Consider the following 20,499-nt stretch of genomic DNA (forward strand, 5'->3'; position numbering starts at 1 on the left):
TAAGTTACTTTCTGGGCCGGAATCAAGGACGATTTTTCTTTGTTTATTAGCCAGCCTAGGGACTGTAAGAAGTCCTGTACAGCCTGGAGATCTTCCAACAGCCTTTGGTATGATTTTGCTACTATCAGGAGGTCGTCTAAGTAAGGGATAACCGTTATTGCCTTTAATCTTAGAGGAGCCAGCGCTTCCCCCAACACTTTCGTAAAGATGCGTGGGGCTGAGGAAAGACCGAAGGGGAGGGCCTGAAATTGAAAATGTCGGGTCCCCATACCCGTCTTCACTGCCAATCTCAAAAACTTTTGGAAGGCTGGATGGATAGGGATGTGAAGATAAGCATCCCTTAAGTCCAACGTGGCCATAAAGCAGTTTGGGTATAGTAGGTTTTTGATTGTAAAAACCGTCTCCATACGGAAATGCTTGTATCTGATGGACTTGTTTAAGGTCCGGAGATTCAGGATAAGTCGAAACTTTCCTGCCGGCATTCTGACCACAAATACATGGGAATAGAATCCCTTGCCCCGGTCCGATCGAGGAACAGGAATCAGGACTTTTTGATCTAATAAGTCTCCGATCTGGAGACCCAGAGCCCTCGCTTTCTCCCGATCTTGTGGAGGAAATGTGACCAACAAACGTTCTGGTGGTTGGTGAACAAACTCCAGCCTGTACCCGTTGGTCACTAGGTCCAGGACGAAGGGGCTCAGAGTGACTGCTGCCCACTGTGGGATGAAGGCCCTCAATCTCCCTCCCACCGGGGAACACAAGTCACTGCGGCTTGGCGGGCTGTTGAGGAGGGTTAAATAGCACTCCCCTTTGCCTCTGCCTTTGTGCCCAGTCCAATGCTTTTTCGGCCTGCTGTCCTTTTCTCTAGGACTCTGTTGCCTGTTTTGGCCACGAAAAAATTTTCTGGCTGTCTGAACTCTCTTTCTCTCTGGAAACGCCTTTTTCTTATCAGCCGTGCGTTCCAGTGCCTCCTGTAGACCTGGGCCAAATAAATGATCGCCAGTTAAAGGAAGGCCACAAAGGCGCAACTTGGAGGCCGAGTCCCCTGACCAGGTCTTAAGCCAAAGGCTTCTCCTGGCCGAGTTCACTAGAGCCGAAGTCCTGGCTGACATTCTTACCGACTCAGCGGAAGAATCTGCCAAAAAACCCACTGCCTGAAATAGGAGAGGAAAAGACTTTAAAATTTGCTCTCTGGAGGTACCTGCTGACAGATGTGACTGAATCTGAGTCAACCAAACCTCCAGATTTCTGGCCACACAAGTGGAAGCCAAAGCTGGTTTCAGGTTTCCAACTGCTGAGTCCCAGGCTCTGTGGAGAAGGATATCCCCCCTCTTGTCCATCGGATCCTTAAGCGTACCCATATCATCAAACGCCAGGTCCGAGTTTTTTGAAACTTTTGAAAGAGGTGCGTCTAGCTTGGGATTCTTATTCCATGGCTGCGCAGTGTCCTCATCAAAAGGAAACCTCCTTTTTAGGTTACTAGAGAAGAATGGTTTTCTCTCAGGATTATCCCATTCCAGTTTAATAGTATCAACCAAAGAACTATGAACTGGAAACACTCTTGATTTTCTCTTATGTAATCCCTTATACATAAGATCATGTTTGGATAACTGAACCTCTTCCTCTTTTAATTCAAGGGTAGTATAGATAGCCTTTAATAAGTCATCTACATCCTCAACAGATAACTTAAATCTTGAGCCTCGAGTGGATTCTCTATCTCTGGGCTCTGTATCTGACCCTGATTCTTCCAGAGAAGAATGGGTAGATCTGACCTCAGCCTCAGAGTCTTCACTCTCTGCCTGCTGCGGAGTGCTTACTGACGCCTTCAGTGAAGACGGACTCTCTGCTGGAGTCTGGAGCTTGTCAATAAGCGTTCTAAAGGAACTGAAGGTGGACGCAAGCTCATCCCTAACAGAAGTAAGCATCTTCTGGCACGAGGCAACCGGGTCATCCTTTACTAGGCCTTCTATACAGGTGCGACAAACTGCTTTGCTCCATGAGGAGCTCAATTTGTTTGCGCAAACCGCACGTTTCCTTTTAAGTGGCTGCGCTTGGGCCTTGTCCTGAGTCTTGGTCTGCAAGACAAAATAAATGACCCACAATGTAATTAAAGCCACACAATCACTCCGTAACACCACGTGCAGGAGGGAGGAAATGTGTCCCCTTACACCCACTACTACAGAGGGGGGAGGGGAAGGGAACACTCACAGGGATAGTAAGGTGGTGACAGAACACCCCAGGCTTACCTGTGAGGTGCTGGTGTTGGGAACTGCATCCGCTGCCTGTGCAGGTACTGCAGGAGGATCCATTCTGCCCCTCTTGGTCATCCACAGCCTGGCTGCTTAACACCAAGAAACACCAGCAGCCAGCGTTCTCTGTTCGCGCCGTTTATGAAGACTGGAACCTCGTCTCCGGCGCCCGATGATGATGTCATATGCCCCGGAAGTAACCCTCTCCAGGCACTTCCTGTGGGCCAGCTTGGAGCGCAATAGCTCCGCCCCCTCTAACGCTGCGGCTTCCTCCATTCCTTGCTCAGATCAGCCAGGCTGTCGGCAGGGAAGGACAACCGAAGCTCAGCTGAGCTAGAGTGCAATGCACTGCGCTAGGGGCACGACCTCACACCGGTCCTGGCCCTCTCCAGGCACTGAGGACAGAGAACAGCAACACAGCCAACCTCCCCAGCGGTGTGCTGCTTCTGGTAGAGGAAGAGGTAAGTGATATGCCCCAGAAAAAAGCCATACAAAGCCCCTGCTTATAAGGCCTATGGGAGCAGGTTCCATGAACATGTTACCCCCCGTCCGGAGGAAACACAAATAACTGACATGGGCCTGGAGGACCGCCCTTTTATCTGGTGGGGGTGACGTGTTTCCTGTCCTGGTAGGAGGAGCCCAAGGTCTCATGGGCTGTCCTGGAAGACGCTTGGAGAAAATTCTGGTCCGGCCTCACCTGGAGTATGCTCTCCAGTTCTGGGCACCGGTCCTCAGAAAGGATGTACTGAAAATGGAGCAAGTACAGAGAAGGGCAACAAAGCTAATAAAAGGGACTAGAGGATATTGGTTGAAGAAAGGTTATGAGCACTGAACTTATTGTCTCTGGAGTAGAAACGCTTGAGAAGGTATCACATATTGGTGTGACCCCACAATAGGGAAAAAACATTTCCGCGGAAAGGAGTTTAATAAGACACGTGGCCACTCATTAAAATTAGAAGAAAAGAGGTTTAACCTTAAACTGCGTAGAGGGTTCTTTACTGTAAGAGCGGCAAGGATGTAGAATTCCCTTCCACAGGCTGTGGTTTCTGCGGGGAGCATCGATAGTTTCAAAAAACTATTAGATAAGCACCTGAACGACCACAACATACAGGGATATACAATGTAATATTGACATATAATCACACACATAGGTTGGACTTGATGGACTTGTGTCTTTTTTCAACTTCACCCACTATGTAACCTACTTTTAAGCCCCATAGCTCTTTGGAATTCTGTGGTCGAAGGCCTGGGCCCTTTTCTTCACTCTTCTTACGTTCTCTCTCTTCTTATGATTAGCGCCATAATATGGATGTACTAGGAGAGTCTCTCATATTTTAATATTAATGTGCCTTGAGGTGCTAGATTAATTCTGGCCATAAGTGCTCCCATATCTTTTCATGCTACTGAGTTAACACTTGACCATCTGTTGCAGTAATGTTTTTCGAATCAATGTCCTTGCTCTGTTTTTGCTATAAGAGTAATTATATTTATCTTGCTTATGCCCTGGACGAGCTATATCCTAATTTGGTAGGATCAACCTTTTAAACTTGGTTTCTGTATTATGTTTACAATGATCTAACCCTTGATTACCTTTGAGGGTGCATTTATCTTTTCATATCTGTTTGTATCCCAAGAATCTTGTTAAACCTTTGAATACATTTGTAAACCAAAAACCCAGTATAAGTGAATATGTACAAATAATTATGCTGTTTTTCAGGAACTTCAACACATATTTAAAATTAATAAGAAATTGGAATTTTTTTATTTGCTTACTTGGTGACTGACTGAATAACCTTCGAAGACGTATCTTTAATATTACTAAAAAATCGTTCTGTGCCACCTTTCAAGATGTCAAAAAAACCTCCTGCATTTTGGTCATCATCGCCAAGAGTAACACCTGTAGCAAATTACAAAAATATTAATATTTAGGTGGTTGTACAGGTAAGATACACAATCACTAGCATTAACAGAGCAGTTTTTATATTGCTAAGCATCCCTGCACCGCACGTAACAGTTTAATTACTTGTTGATTTAGCCAGACTCTGTTCATCTCTTCTGCCATAAAATCTACCTGCACTTTAAGATGTGAATTAGAGTAGCATTAAAGATTTGCGCTTTTTCCCTTTAAAATAATAAACATGTCATGCTCGCCTGCTTTATGCAATGGTTTTGCACAGGAGCAGCCCCATCCTCTGCTTCTGGGGTCCCACCGCCGGTGCTCCAGGCTCCTCCTCTTCAGCAGCTGCCCCATAAGAAGTCAGTTCCTATGGGGGCACTCGTGGGGGCTAGCTCTCGCGCCGTTTTGTCTGTGTCCATTGACACAGACCGAGTGACTCGGCCCATTCCCCTATCACAGAATTTATTTGACAGCAGAGTGGGAGTTATCGCTGGATCGGGATTGGGCTCAGGTAATTATAGGGGGGGGGGGGTAAGGGGGGACACATGCAGCACAGAAGGTTTTTTACCTTGATGCATAGAATGTATTAAGGTAAAAAACCCTAAGGCTTTACAACCACTTTAACCACTTCCAGACCAGCCACCGCTGTTATACTGTGGCAGGTTGGCTCCCTTTGGGCGAACCATTGTAGCTATACATCAGCTCGCTTTCAGACCACTAGTGCGCACCGCTGGAGCCGATGCGCATGTCGGCGGTCGCGATTACCGCCGGGCACCAACGATCTCTCCACACAGAGACAGAATGGAGATCTGTCAATGTAAACAGACAGATCTCCATGCTGTCAGAGGAGAGGAGATTTATCTGTTGCTCATACTAAGTATGAACAACGATCGGTCTCCTCACCCAGGCAGTCCCATCCCCCCACAGTTAGAATCACTCCCTAGGACACAGTTAACTCCTTGATCGCCCCATAGTGTTAACCCCTTCCCTGCCAATGACATTTATACAGTAATCAGTGCATTTTTATAGAACTGATGAAATATTTAGAAGTATGCATATTGGCCTAAACTGAGGAAGAAATTTTTTTAAAAAATTTTTGGGGAATATTTATTATAGCAAAAAGTAAAAAATAGTTTGTTTGTTTTTTCAAAATTGTCGCTCTTTGTTTACAGCATAAAAAAAAAAAAAAAAAAAGTTAAATTGGTGATCAATTACCACCAAAAGAAAGCTCCATTTGTGGGGAAAAAAAGGACGTCAATTTTGTTTTTGTACAAAGTCGCACGACCGCGCAATTGTCAGTTAAAACAACGCATTGCCAAATCGCAAAATGGCCTGGTCATTAAGGGGGCAAATCTTTTGGGGTTGAAATGGTTAACGAATATGTGAACTCTTGCAACCCATTCAGTGCAAAGTAAAAATGAAAAAGCAAAATAAAACATTTGAGCTGAGCTGGAACACTCGCCCCCAGCTTATTTCCTCTCGCCAAATGTGAGAGGAAACTTTGAAGGGTGTATGTGAGATACATATATATATGTGTGTGTGTGTGTGTGTGTGTGTGTAAACTTTGAAGCAAAATAAGGGTCAGTGCCCATCTACAGCTTCATCATTGCCATCAATGCAGCCTGATTAATGCCCATCTGCTGCCTCACAAGTGCCATCAATGCAGCAGCCTCACCATTGGCATCAGTGCAGCCTGATTGATGCCCACCTGCAGCCAAGAGGGGACAGGGAGGGGGGCGGGACGAGCGCCGACAGATTACATACAGTGAGAATCTTCTATGATACACAGAACAGTGGTCCAATGGCGGCCCAGGAGACGGGACTTCCTATTACAGGCAAATAAACAGGAGATTCTCACTGTGTGTAATCTAACGGCGCTCGTCCCGCCCCTTCCCTGTCCCCTCCAAGGCAGCTAAAATTGAAGTATTGGCGTATATGCTATTTGCACCTAATTTTCAGGGTGAAAAAGTGCGTGTTACACGGCAATAAATACTAAATATATACACGCACGCAGCCCAGCAGGTTAGGAAAGGGAGTGGGGACGAGCGAGCCCCCCCCCCCCCCCCCAAACCATACTAGACCACATGCCCTGAACATGTGGGGGTTGATTCTTTGGGGCACCCCAAAGCACCTTGTCCCCATGTTGATGAGGACAAGGGCCTCTTCCCGACAACCCTGGCCGTTGGTTGTCGGGGTCTGCTGGCTTATCGGAAGCTGGAAGACCCCTTTAACAAGGGGGTCCCCAGATCCCAGCCCCCCCCCACCCTGTGTGAATTAGTATGGGATACATTGTACCCCTACCCATTCACCTAAAAAAAAAAATCCCAAAAAAACATATTACACATTTTTCAAGTAATTTATTAGGCCAGCCCCGGCATCGCTTCTGATGTCTTTTGCCTCTGACGATTCTTCTCCCCTCTCCGGGTCTTCTAGCCCTCTCTGGGTCTTCTCCCTTTGCCAGCTGTCTTCTGCCTCTGCCGGGTCTTCTCCCTCTGTTCTTCTTCCGATGTTGACTCAACGCTCTCTCCCGCTCCAATGCTGGGTGTGCCACTACTTATATTGGCATGGGGCAGGGTCACCTCATGATGTCATCACCACCCGGGGCATGATGGGGCGGGGCCTCTGGATGACATCACACGGTGACCATGCCCCATGCCAATATAAGTAGTGGCACGCCGCACACTCAGCATTAGAGCGGGAGAGAGCGTTGAGTCAATATCGGAAGAAGAACAGAGGCAGAAGACATCAGTGAAGGAGGCAGATGAGCCGTAGAGGGGGGAGAAGAGATCGGAAGCGACGCCGGAGCTGCCTTTTAAAGCGGAGTTCCAACGACAATGAATATTTTTTTTTTTTTTTAAACAATTCATTAGTTTATAACATTGCAATGTAACACTCACTTCTTTTGTTAAATTCATCCCCCGATGTCCGGTTTCATATAAATAATGAAGTTATAAAATTAATTCCTGACCGTTTTCATCTTGCTTGTGGGCATGTGAAGCCCACAAGCATACAGATCTTGGACACGGTGCTGCTGAGCTACCAGCATGCACCACCCAGTTCTCGTGCATGCGCAGTAATGCGCCGTAGCGGCGCTGTAAAGTATACAGGCTGCCATAACAACGGGCAGCGTAGTCAGAAGTGTCCGCCCCGTTGTTATGGCAACCTAGCCCTTGGCGCAGCCCAATGACTCCTGGGAAATGATGACATACATCTCCCAGGAGCAGTAACGAGCGGAGGCGCCGAGGGAAGTGACTTCAGGAGCCCAAGCACTGAAGGGGGCAGATTTCGAGGGACCACATAGCAACAGGCATAAAAAGGCAAGTAAAAAAAAAAAAAAATTCTCCAAATGTTTTCTTTTAATTTATTTCAAGGACATTAATGCAATTATTTTTTTGGGGGGGTGGAACTCCACTTTAACTACTTTAAAAACATGTGTAAATGTGGTTTTTTTTTTTTTTTACACTTTTTTATGGGGAAGGGGTACAATGTACCCCATACTCATTCACATAGGGCGGGGATGTGGGTGCCCCCCTTGTTAACAGGGGCTTTCAGATTTAGGATAAGCCCCCGCCGGCATACCCCGACAACCAACAGCCAGGGTTGACAGGAAGAGGCCCCGTCCTCATCAACATGGGGACAAGGTGCTTTGGGGTGGGGGGGCCATGTTGAGGGCATTGGACCTGGTAGGGTTCGGGGGGGGGGGGGGGGGCACTCGCTCATGGCCACCCCCTTTCCTGACCTACCGGGCTGCGTGCTCGGATAAGGGTCTGGTATGGATTTGGGGGGGGGGGGGGGCTACACAGTTTTTTGGCATAGGGGTTCACTTTGAAATCCATGCCAGACCGAAGGGCATGGTGTGCTCTTGGAGGGGGAACCCATGCCATTTTTTTTTTTTTATTTGGCGTGGAGTTCCCCTTCAAGATCATCAGAGCACAAGTCGCATGCCAAATTTGGATCAGTTAAGACGTTGATCCGACTTCAGTGATATTCAATGGGCTGAAGTAGGATCAAAGTCGGACCAAAGTACTGCAGGGAGCCTTTTCAAAGTCAGACCGACTTGTGTCGGACCAGGTAAGATGGCTCTCATAGGGAAACATTGATTTTTCACACGTCATGTGAACCCGGCCTTAAAGAGGACATAAACTCTTTTTTCTTACCTGCAAAGTAAAGGCATAATGTGCTAGTATGCACCTCATACCAGCATATTATGTTACACTTACCTGCAAACGAAGCCCTCGCCATTCCAGCTGGAGGCCACATCCATCTTTGCCCGTTTTCCTTCCGGGTCCATGGACTCCGGCTTTGTGATTGGCCAGAGCCGTGTGACGTCATGCATGCGGGAGCTGCTGGCCACTGCACAGGGCTCTGAAGAAACGTTACGGGCCACCGTTCCTTCAGAGCGAATGCGCCGATGACATCATTGGCGCAGTATACAGTAAACATCTTCTAAACAGTGCACGTTTAGGAGATATGTACAGTACCTATAGGTAAGCCTTATTATAGGCTTACCTAAAAAGTACAAACATTAGAGGGAAGTTTACTTCCTCTTTAAAAAAAAGTAGCACTCCTAGCCCGACCGCAGTGTGGATGTGGATATTAAACGGCCTCAGACATCTCTCCTTTGCAGGCCATGACCCCTTCAACATCCACATGGCGGTTGGGCTGAGAGTGCGGCTTCTTAATTGGCAATATTATACTGGTGGGTTATAAGCTCTCACATTTAAGAAAAAAAAATTATATATATATATATATATATATATATATATATATATATATATATATATATATATATATATATATATATATAGTTCATAATACATGCATACCTGGCTGCCCAACAGGTTTAGAGGGTAACAGCACTTTCTGATTCACAGTATTGCCATATCCACCATTTTGCTCCAGCAGCTGTGAAAAAACACACAACAAAATGAACCATTGAACATAGACATTTAAGTAAAATAGGATTTTCACCATGACATCTTTTTCTCAGTCCATTAAGGGACACAATTTTATGGATAATAAGCAATCCTGGGTTATGCTTTCACCTACAGAAGAAATGGACACTAGGCACATAAAAACTGCAGGCCAGCCCCCTGTAAGCTATAACCTCACACCTGCTCAGTTGAAGTAAGCAGTTAAGTGGGAAAGAATAGTATACGAAAAGAAGGAGCTGTGTGGATTTTAGTGTCCAGAGGTTCTGTCTCCATTGGGGAAAGTTGTGAATGGATTCCATCAAGCTCTATTTGATCATTAGCTGTAGTGATCCATCATACCTGGTCAGTCCATTCACTTCGGGGAGAGCACAAGTGTTCTGGACATAACCGGATGAATTATTTTTGGAGTGCATTTGGACACGTTTTTCAGTTTATATTATATGCTGAACTGAAGACACCACTGGGACAGAGCACATGACCTTTTACATCAGACTAATAGAAGAAAGAGCAAACACTGCTGCAGCTCTGGTCCCAAAAACTTAGCAAGGAATACCCACAAGTACTGATCTGCCCTCACTAGTGGAATCTTGCACCAACTGGATCTCAGATGGGGTGTCACTTTTGACCGCAGGACCATCGCAGAGAGAGCACTAATTTACTAAATGAATTGGGATATTCCGCACTCAACAACTGCTAACTGGAGAGACATCCAGGACTTTCAATATCCAGTAAGAATTGGTTGAAGTGATTGACTGTGAAAAATCTTACAATTTATGAAAAAAATATAACAGAAAAGAAAGACATTCCCCGCATAACTGAGCAGGTGTTATGGGTTATAGCCTTTGGGGGGCTAGCCTTTAGTTTCTAATTGTCTATTTCTCGTGTTGATGGCAGTGTGACCCTTGGTTACCTATTATTCAAAAGACCGTTTCTTTCAGCAGATGATAGAGAAACAGGTTTAAATTACTTGAATATTTTGAACATAGGCAAATATTGTCTCCTTACAATTTGTCATCATACTTTTCTTTTTAAGTTGAACACCAGCCTCACCTTTAGTCTTGCACTGGTGAAAAGGCTCCTCTTCTGTAATGAAATCGCTTACTCTGCTGAAGCAAGTCAACAAGAGCCCACTTCATTTACTGATGGGAGAACATTCCTACCTTGTCTCTGGCTCGCTCCTTTCATTCATTTGACTTAAGTTTTCTCAACCATGGAGGCTCAGAATCACATGTTGGTATTGCCTAAGAAGGTCTGCATACAAATACAGTGTGCCTAGAATACCCACTCCTTCAGACTGGCATCTACCACTCAAGACATTTTGATATATACGCAAATCAGCCATGCTCTCTCTGCATTGCATAGAGAAACACAGAGACCAAGCGATGACATCACTTGGTCTAAAATAAGGTACGTAATGAAAACAACGGTTTTTTTTTGTAAAATCCTTACTAGCTTGTCAATGGGCAAAGGGGAAAAGGAGAAGGCAAAATTGAAGCAGATTAAAGTGGGAGTAAATTCCCATGTATGATTTTTACCTATAGGTGAGCCTATAACAAGGCTTACCTATAAGTACAGTTGAACAGAAAAAAAGAGGAGATGGCACAAGAACCAACCAAGCAATGTCTCTGATAGTGTTAAAAAGTCCAATAGATTAAAAAAACGATATATCTCGGGAAGGGGGAAGTGGAATATAGTCAATATAGGTGTATAGTCAATATAGGTATACACTGGTGGCAGCAACCTTGAGAATAGAAGCACAACTCTGAAAGACAAAAAAAGAACAGAAACAAGGTGCGCCAGACTCAGTGTAGTATTTACGAATTCAGTTTATTAAGATAAGACAGCCAAATGGCTACTCACAAAGGGATGGTGATTTCAGGCATATAGGTAATACAGGGTCTTGAGTCACTGTGCAGTCCGTGACGTAAGGAGCTGTGTCCCAATGATGAAGATGACAAGCCACTATACGATGTAGCAGCGGTGCAGCCTCTATGGAGGTCCGGGGACTAGCTGGCCTGCAAGCCGTTGTTCTCTGGGGAATCCGGCGTCCGGAAACCAGAAGACAGGAATCAGAAGTGCGTTTCAGCGTGGAACGCAAGCTCCGTGGGCCGGAAGTGACATGGCGACCAATCAGATGACGCGTTTCACAGGCTCCTCTGAGTACAGTAAATATCTTCTAAACATCAACAGCGCATTTGCTCTGAAGGAACTGCATACCCGTGCCATTCCTTCAGAGCCCTGTGCCACAAACAGTGACTCCCGCACACATGCACTGGAGTGATGTCATCACAGCTCGCCCATTCATACTGCCGAAGCCTGCGAACCCAAAAGGAAGACTGGGTGAAAATGGAAGCACCTACAGCGGTGCCACTGGAGGGCTTAGTTTTCAGTTAAGTTTGTCATAATGTGCTAGTATGCAGTGCATACTAGCACATAACGACAAACTGCCCGAGGCCCAATTTTATTTACTATCGCTTTAAACTTCAGATTTAAAGCGCTTCAGAGTTTACAACAAATACTCTGAACTGTTATAAGCACTGGCTCTAGGTTTGTATACCAAGGCTGGCACGCTTATAAGTGCTGTTTCCATAGAAAGTAAAATGAGCTGTAAGAGTGCTTTGGTGATAACAATTTTGAAGAATTGGTCACAATGGCTACAGCTACAGGAGGTGAGATGGCTTGTTTAAACATATATTTAAAGCTTGTTCAAAATATGTAAATATTCTAACGTTCATAGTCTGAGGACAAATTTATTTTAACCCCCAGCCAATCACATATATCTGTTTGTATTGTCTACTCTAGACAAATGAGAGCTCAAATGGTTAGGCAACAACTGTGATTTATACATCATACCGAATACAGCTCTTTCCAAATAGTCCCATTAGATGCTTGGATGTTAACTTTCTATTAAATGTTATGAAAGCTAACTGCAGAGATATACAGTAAATCTCTTTAGGCATCAACTTGCCAGAAAACAACTAAATTATGCTGAATTGCTGGAGAACATAAAAGCATGTTTACTGCATATAAAAGGACTTTATAGAATAGAAAGTTCAAATACCTCAGTAATAGGCGATTTTGGGTTTAAGTTTCGCGCTGTAGCAATTTCTTGAAGTTGACCAACTACTTCGGTTATAGACAATCGTTCCTCTGGATTCATCTTTAACATAGATTCTGTAAAAAAAAAAAAAAAAAAAAGAAAGAAAAAAATCAAGCAATGGTCACTGGAGGAAAAAAGGAAAGTGGTTCACTTCTAATTGCTATAAAGAAGTTGAGCCAGAGTATCAAAGTTTAAAGTTCCAATGGGCTTACCAAATACTAACATTAGTCAGCAACTTTAGGCAAATGGGGGAGAAAAAAAAAAAAAAACTTCTTTTGAACACTTCATAAAAAAATGGAAATGGACATTTTGAAAAAATTACAGATTACATTTTTTCTGTCCATAAAGCAGATGTAACGTTCAAACGTTTCTGAATTTTGATGATCCTTTCTATAATATGAAATTATTCGATCATGTGGTTGTTTTGTAAAACTGAAGGGAAGGAAAAGTAAAGTTGTCTATTCCAAATGGGTTGCTTTCTCTTTTCTTGCTTGCCCTTAAAATGACACTTGTGATCATACAGGTTGCTATAGGTAACTAGGAAGTAGTGTTAACCTTTCCTATACTTTTATTGAAAGAAGTTTTCCTTTTTGAGGCTTAATAAATAAGGCAGGACAAGGTGCATTATTGTGAGTAAAGTGACATAACCAAGCATCAAGTCCATAAGGTTGGACTTGTGTCTTTTTTTTTAACCTCGCCTACTATGTAACCAATTATTCTAGTCAAATAGTGAAATAGATGAACTTAGAACATTTCCTTTCACTTGTAAAAACAAGATAGTACTAATCAAACTGATTAAAAAGAATCAGTCACCAACTTGAAAAACTGCAGGTGCAAGCACAGAAAAAAAACAAGTATTTTAAATGCTTACTTGCAGTGTTTTCCTTTCCATAAATCATTTTTATTGACTTGAAGTGTTTCTGAACTTGCTAGAATATCTGCCTTTTCCAGGAGAGTCAATTCCCTAGAACACTACCTTTCCTCCTTGCACATCATAAAATTCTTCTCCTCTGGGAGTGTCTAATTATCCTCTGTGCTGACTCTGCATTTTTACCACTCCCCTCCCCTTCCTACATATCCTTTAAGGCTTTGTTCACACGGGCGTACTATAGATGTTTATTAATTCACTCACTAATAAGTTCATGAAAGACCGTGTATTTAGTGTCGTTCAATGGTATTGAATATTTCCCATTAACGATACGCAGCTTTGATCCATCTTCAAAAGGATGTTGTTTAAAGCATAACAGGTATAAAATACAACCAAGTGCCTAAAAAGGAAAACGGAATAAAAAAAAATTAAGATTTTAGCTCAGATTTTGGTTGGAAAAAAAAAAAAAAAAAAAGACACCAACAATGACAGGACATCAGTAGGGAAATACTAAGAAAGAATCATGGCTGCATTAAACATATTTCTGTAACTTCAGAGATTGTACCATTTCTCAATTATGCTAGAAAAGCCACTGTAGCTAAACCAACTAAGTGTGATTATTTTACAAATAAATGAAATGCCAAGTATAGAATTCTCTCCATTATATAGAGTAGTGCTCTTCAAGATATTTGCATACATACACTATATTCTCAAAAGTATTGGGACAACTGCCTTTACATGCACATGAACTTTAATGGCATCCCAGTCTTAGTCCGTAGGGTCTAATATTGAGTTGGCCCAACCTTTGCAGCTATAACAGCTTCAACTCTTCTGGGAAGGCTGTCCATAAGGTTTAGTGTGTCTATGGGAATGTTTGACCATTCTTCTAGAAGCGCATTTGTGAGGTCAGGCACCGATGTTGGACAAGAAGGCCTGGCTCACAGTCTCCGCTCGAATTCATCCCAAAGATGTTTTATCGGGTTGAGGTCAGGACTTTAGAGGTCAGTCAAGTTCCTCCACCCCAAACTCACTCATCCAGGTCTTTATGGACCTTGCTTTGTGCACTGGTCCAAATCACTTGGTGGAGGGAAGATTACATTGTGGTGTTGTTTTTCAGGGGTTGGGCTTGGCCCCTTAGTTCCAGTGAAGGGAACACTTAAGGCGTCAGGTTACCAAGACATTTTGGACGATTTCATGCTCCCAACTTGGTGGGAACAGTTTGGCGATGGCCCCTTCCTGTGCAAACATGACTGCGCACCAATCCACAAAGCAAGGTCCATAAAAGACATGGATGAGCGAGTTTGGGGTGGAGGAACTTGACTGGCCTGCACATAGATCAACCTGATAGAACACCTTTGGGATAAATTAGAGCAGAGAGTGTGAGCCACTGCCTGACCCCACAAATGTGCTTCTGGAAGAGCAGTCAAACATTCCCATAAAGACACACTCCTAAACCTTGTGGACAGCCTTCCCAGAAGAGTCAAAGTTGTTCTAGCTGCAAAGGGTGGGTCAACCCAATATCGAACCCTATGGACTAAGACACCATTAAAGTTCATGTGCGTGTAAAGGCAGTTGTCCCAATACTTTTGACAATATAGTGTATATGTGAATCAAAGATAATTACCAAACATATATTGCCAAAATAATTATTCATGCATAAAAAAAGTGCACACAAGCACATTGGTAGGAAAATATATTTTATTTCTATTAGTTTTATTTGTATATGCATTTTTTTAAGTATGAATAATTATTTTGACAATATATGGTTGGTAATCATCTTTGATTCACATATACCTATGCAAATATATTGGGGAGCTCTGAGTTAAAATATAATTTTTTTATTTTTGTGTTTGGTGATTCACTAGAGTGAGAGCTGTTTCTAGAGTATATAGGTTAGAGTATTTAAAGGAGAAGCACAGGAATATTATCATACAGGATTTATATAGCGTCGACAGTTTACGCAGCACTTTACAACGTAAAGGCCAGAAAGTACAATTAAAATACAAATTTATACAGTAGGAATCAGAGGGCTCTGACCTTTAGAGCTTACAATTTCAGAGAATATTTGTTTGACATATAGAATTGTGTTGACAGCTTAACCACTTGCCGTCCGGCTCACGGCGATATAAGTCGACAAAGTGGCACGGGTGCACAAAATCCCGTATGGGTACGTCGGCCCTTTAAGAGCCGCCAGAGGGCGTGCTCGCTGCACGGTGGGGGACCCGATGCGCGTGGCTGGCCAAGCGCTATCACGTGCACGAGCGCCAGCACAGGGATTTGTGTGTGTAAACACACAAATCCCTGTGCTGTCAGGGGAGAGGAGACATGTTTGTTCCTAGTAAATAGGAACGACGATATGTCTCCTCTCTTAGTCCAATCCCCATACAGTTGGAACACACATTTAACCCCTTGATCGCCCACTAATGTTAACACCTTCCCTACCAGTGGCATTTACACAGTAAATCAGTGCATTTTTATAGCACTGATCGCTCTATAAATGTCAATGGTCCCAAAAATGTGTCAAAAGTATCCGATCTGCCCACCACAATCCTGATGAAAATCGCAGATCGCCACAATTACTAGTAAATAAAAAAAAAATTATAAAAATGCCTTAAATCTTTCCCATAGTCTGCAGGCACTATAACTTTTGCGCAAACCAATCAATATACGCTTATTGCAATTTTTTTTTACCAATAATATGTAGAATATATATATATATATATATATATATATATATATATATATATATATATATATATATATACACACACACACACACACACACACACACACACACACACACACACACACACACACACACACACACACACACACACACACACACCTAAACAGATTAAGAAATTTGTTTTTTTTAAAAACATTTTTGGGATATTTATTTTAGCAAAAAATCTTTTTTTTTTTTTTTCAAAATGGTCTTTTTTGTTTATAGCGCAAAAAATAAAAACCGCAGAGCTGATCAAATACCACCAATAGAAAGCTCTATTTGTGGGGAAAAAAAGGCCGCAAATTTAGTTTGGGTACAGCACTGCATGACCGCGCAATTACCAGTTAAAGCGACGCAGTGCCAAATTGTAAAGTGCTCTGGTCAGGAAGGGAGTAAAATCTTCCGGATTTGGTTAGTGGTTAAAGCATAACAACCCTTGGCACATTTATACGTGCCCTGCAGCCTCTGAAAAACACCATTACTAACATGATGGGTCACTTTTGCTGCAGACAAGCTTGTTTTCAGAACAGTGGTCTGGCTCTGCATTTACATCCTGCTTTGTTATGAACAATTTAGTTCATAACTAAAACAGTAAAAAGGTACTAGCTGGTGTTACCATCATAACATAATTTTACATGAGTTTCCATAGGGAGAAAGTTGGAGCAAACTTTTCCCTCTGCATGACCAGGAATTTGCAAATTGTTCTTTAGTTCGAGATGATCCCAACTCTCTTTCCCAAGAGAGGACTTGGTGTGCAGTTAGATTTTTTTTTTTGTATTAAATAGGTTTACACTGTGGACTATTCATTTAGCTTTGCAAACATTGCCATTGAGGGAGATTATTGTAGACTGTGGAGATGACTTGCTGGCCATCATACAGATTTTGTGAAGGGGAGAACAGGGAATAGCAGCAGGTGTTTGGAATTGATGAGAGGACAAGGAGTGTGAAAATTGCTTGATGACCAACAGGGGAGAGGGGCTTGAGCAAATCACTGGTATGCTTTAAAAACTATAGGAATGAATCAGACTCCCACAGTCTCACGTGGATGGTGTGGAGTCATTTCCGGTATTTTCATACTTTTACCTCCTCCACGGTTTAACCCTGTGCTTTCCTCTGGGATCCTCTCAGAAAATGGCATTGCCTTCCCATTGATTCTGTCAATACCTGGGGTTCTCCCTCCCCTATGCCCATTCTACACCTTCTGTATATGCTTTCCTCCAGAAAATTGCCAAGTAGGGCATGGGATATGCTCTCCCTCTGTGCTACCCTCATGCTCTCTCATAGCCCTTGCTATGTTTCTGCAGGAAGGTTGTTATTTTTATTTTTTTCCTTTTCTTTGAACAACATGTGCCTACGCTCCTAGTCTATGTTCAGATACCTTCTGGAAGGGTTTCCTTGCCCATTTTACATGAATACTCATATTTATGGATACTGTTTGTACTGCTGTTATGTAATACCTATATATGTGGAAACAGATTGCAAGCGCTTTGTTTGCACCCTCTTAGTACAATTCAAGTTTTGTCTACTCTAAGTGGATTGTTATATTTGCAAAAAATGTAATAAAACAGATTCAAATAAAAACTATAGGATGATTTTTGATGGCTGCAGGGATACTTTTTCATTTAGGTTTCATACTGTATTGCTTGCTGTTGGTAAAATGTTTTTCCTTTAGGTTTCATTTAGCTAGACCCTTCCTTCAATAATTCATCCTTATTTCAAAAAGTGATACATTTGTCATATTAGGTTGCATTACCAAGACTGTAGTGTAAAACGAAGGCAAAGCTATAATCTTTACCCATATGTCTTGCTTTTCTCCAATTGGAAAGTTTGAATACAAGTCTATAATTTCTGGAGTTCTATACATTGGAGTGGTATTTCGAGTCACCTGAAAGAAAAATCAATAATGTTTTGTATTATTCACAAAGTTAAAGATTAAAGCAGTAGTAAATTTAGACAATGCAACTACAGTTCGCAATATATAACTAAATTTAGGTGTTTTCAAGTGCCGTATATAGTATGCCAAAAAAAACGTATTTGTTATAAGATTTTGTGAACGCTCCTGCTTGCATCTTGCCGCCACCATTACTACTGCTGTATTCCGTGTCTATACAATAATATTTTTACGCCCTCAGTATGTAGCTGTGGCTATAATTCCGCACGTGCGTATTATTCCCTGAAGCCAAGCCTCGTCTCCTCTTCACAACCCCTGTGACGTAGCGAGTCACGTGGGGTCCAGGCTCAGCTTCTCAATGGAAGTGTCGTGGGATCTGGGGGCTGACGCCGGCATTAGGAAATGATGCAGCCCTGGCATACACACAGCATTTTTCCGGCAGCATAAGCTTTCCGGAAAATAAGGGCTAACAGCGCATGCGCCAGTGACATCATTTAATAGAAAGATAAGGATTACACCAAAAGCAAGCAGATAAGAAACAATAAAAACATAGCAAACAGTACTATAGGCTGCACTTATTAGTTTTATAGAAACTGGTTGGAATGGGTTTACAACCACTTTAAAATATACTCAAGGTAAACGGCAACTGCAGTGTGGTAAAGCTCATAAGACCAAGGTAAATTCTCTATTTTTATGGTATGTGGTATTCTCCAACAATCAAAATTCTCTGAAGAAAAAAAAAAAAAAAAGTGATGACCACGTTTTAAACGCAACCTTGGTTTTTCTCACATTCTACCCAATTTCTCGCAGACTCCAAGAATCAGCAACCTAAGTTATACACGTTTAGGGCTCAATGAACACAGGGCGTTAGCAAAAATGAGCTGCAAAGACACTACCAGCACAAGCAAAAAGCAGCTGTAAAAACATGCTTTTAGTAGCTTTTTGTATTGGCGTTAATGCACGTTTAACCGCACTAGGTTTTAGCAGCGTTTCTCTGGCTCTATTCAAAATCAATGGTTCCCTACGACAGTCCATTGACTTGAATAGAAGTCACACCAGAAGTCAGATCGTTATGATCTGACTTGCGGTGCGACTTGTGCGATGAGAAACTCCACTGCAAAATGAGAAAAATAAATAAAACTGGCGTGGGGGTCCCCCCCAAGATCCATACCAGACCCTTATCCGAGCATGCAGTTCAGGAAATGGTCCCTCCGGACCATACCAGGCCACATGCCCTCAACATTGGGGGGTGGGTGCTTTGGGGCGGGGGGGGCTCTGTGCCCCCCCCACCCCAAAGCACCTTGCCTCCATGTGGATGGGAACAAGGGCCTCTTCCCGACAACCCTGGCTGTTGGTTGTCGGGGTCTGCGGGCAAGGGGCTTGTCAGAATCTAGGAAGCCCACTTTAAAAAGGTGGCCCCCAGATGGCGACCCCCTACCCTATGTGAATGAGTATGGGCTACATCGTACCCCTACCCATTCACCCAAAAAGAAAGCATCAAAAATAAAAACAGTACACAGGTTTTTCACAAAGTAATTTATTAAAGCAGCCCCAGCCTCTCTTCTTCCGATTTCTTCTCCCTCTGGCGATGTCTTCATCCTCCGGTCCTCCTCCTCTCACCGCTGATGACTTCTTCCGCCGCCGGGTCTCCTCTCTCCGCTGTCTTCTCCTGCCGCCGGAACCGTGAGGGTTCCCCTTAAACTCTATACCAGACCCAAGAATCTAGGGAGGGACCCCAAGCCATTTTTTTCCCCCATTTTGGAGTGGGGCTCCTCTTCAAGATCCTGAGCGCACAAGTGGCAACGCAAGTTGGATCATCAAATAAATTGGAACCATTGATTTTGACATGTTAAAAAAAATAAATTAATTAATTAACAACGTCTAGCAGCATTAAGGCACTTTTAGCGGCGTCAGACATTTTTACAGCTCAACAGCCTCTGCTCCTGAACGCACAGGCTGTCGTTTTTTTCTACTGCCCCTAAATGCCTCTGACAGTTTGTGTGCACATGGACACATAGGCTAACATGGAGGGGCATGAAGCAGTTTAAAAAAAAAAAAAAAACACCTCAGATGCCCCTAACAGCAGCTGTAAAAACGTCCTGTGTGCACGAGTCCCTATTTTAATGGAAAAAGGAAAGGATGTTGATCTTGAAATAATAAATGTGATAACTTCCGCGCTACCTTACACCCTAATGTGATAACCTAAATAAATGTAAAGATGTAAAAATTATAACATTTGTATATAAAAAGGAGAGTGCCGCTCACGTACATATGCGTTCCCGCATGTAGATAACATTAATACACAAATTATGCGGCACACCCTCTTTAGTGAGAAAACACAAAATTTATGTGATTGATACTCTATGTGACACTAAACATTTATACTGAGCTGCACATCAAATTATAAAAACAAACAGTCCACATTCCCATAATATAAGTCCATAAAGATTCCAATGATAATGACACTTCACTGAGGAAGTCACGAGAATGGTGACGTAACCAATTTTGTGATTTCACTAAAGAGGTTACGCCACATAATTTAGAATATTGACCTTGTCTTAAAGTTTTTTTAAAAAATAAATACATTATCCCTCCTACTGAGTGCCCCTACAGTCAGCAGCTTCCTATAGGGGGGCACCCGAGCTGAGTCTAAGCTCCGTGTATCCATTCAGAAATGGATATCCAACCCGGCCCTCTATCCCCAGATTGGCTGACTGACTTTGACAGCCATGGGAGCCAATGGAGCCGCTGCTGTGTCTCAGCCAATCAGGAGGAGTGTCAGGGATGGCTTAGACATTCGTGGACATCACTGGAGAGAGATGGGGCTCAGGTAAG

At 43.0% G+C, this 20,499-nt stretch overlaps 1 protein-coding gene across 2 annotated transcripts in view; it reads right to left on the bottom strand.

Moving 5' to 3' along the window:
- Positions 1–20,499, bottom strand: part of GAK (cyclin G associated kinase) — a 181,754-nt gene that overhangs the window by 107,184 nt on the left and 54,071 nt on the right. For both annotated transcript variants that reach the window (XM_073595786.1, XM_073595780.1), the window contains exons 7-11: positions 17,569–17,658; positions 13,313–13,448; positions 12,142–12,254; positions 8,973–9,051; positions 4,023–4,146 (exon numbers count right to left, since the gene is read on the bottom strand). In XM_073595786.1, the coding sequence (XP_073451887.1) occupies positions 4,023–4,146; positions 8,973–9,051; positions 12,142–12,254; positions 13,313–13,448; positions 17,569–17,658 (542 nt within the window). The remainder of the gene's footprint in view (positions 1–4,022; positions 4,147–8,972; positions 9,052–12,141; positions 12,255–13,312; positions 13,449–17,568; positions 17,659–20,499) is intronic.

The sequence above is a fragment of the Aquarana catesbeiana genome, linkage group LG01 (assembly GCF_042186555.1).
Source record: "Aquarana catesbeiana isolate 2022-GZ linkage group LG01, ASM4218655v1, whole genome shotgun sequence".
NCBI classification, from domain to species: Eukaryota; Metazoa; Chordata; class Amphibia; order Anura; family Ranidae; genus Aquarana; species Aquarana catesbeiana.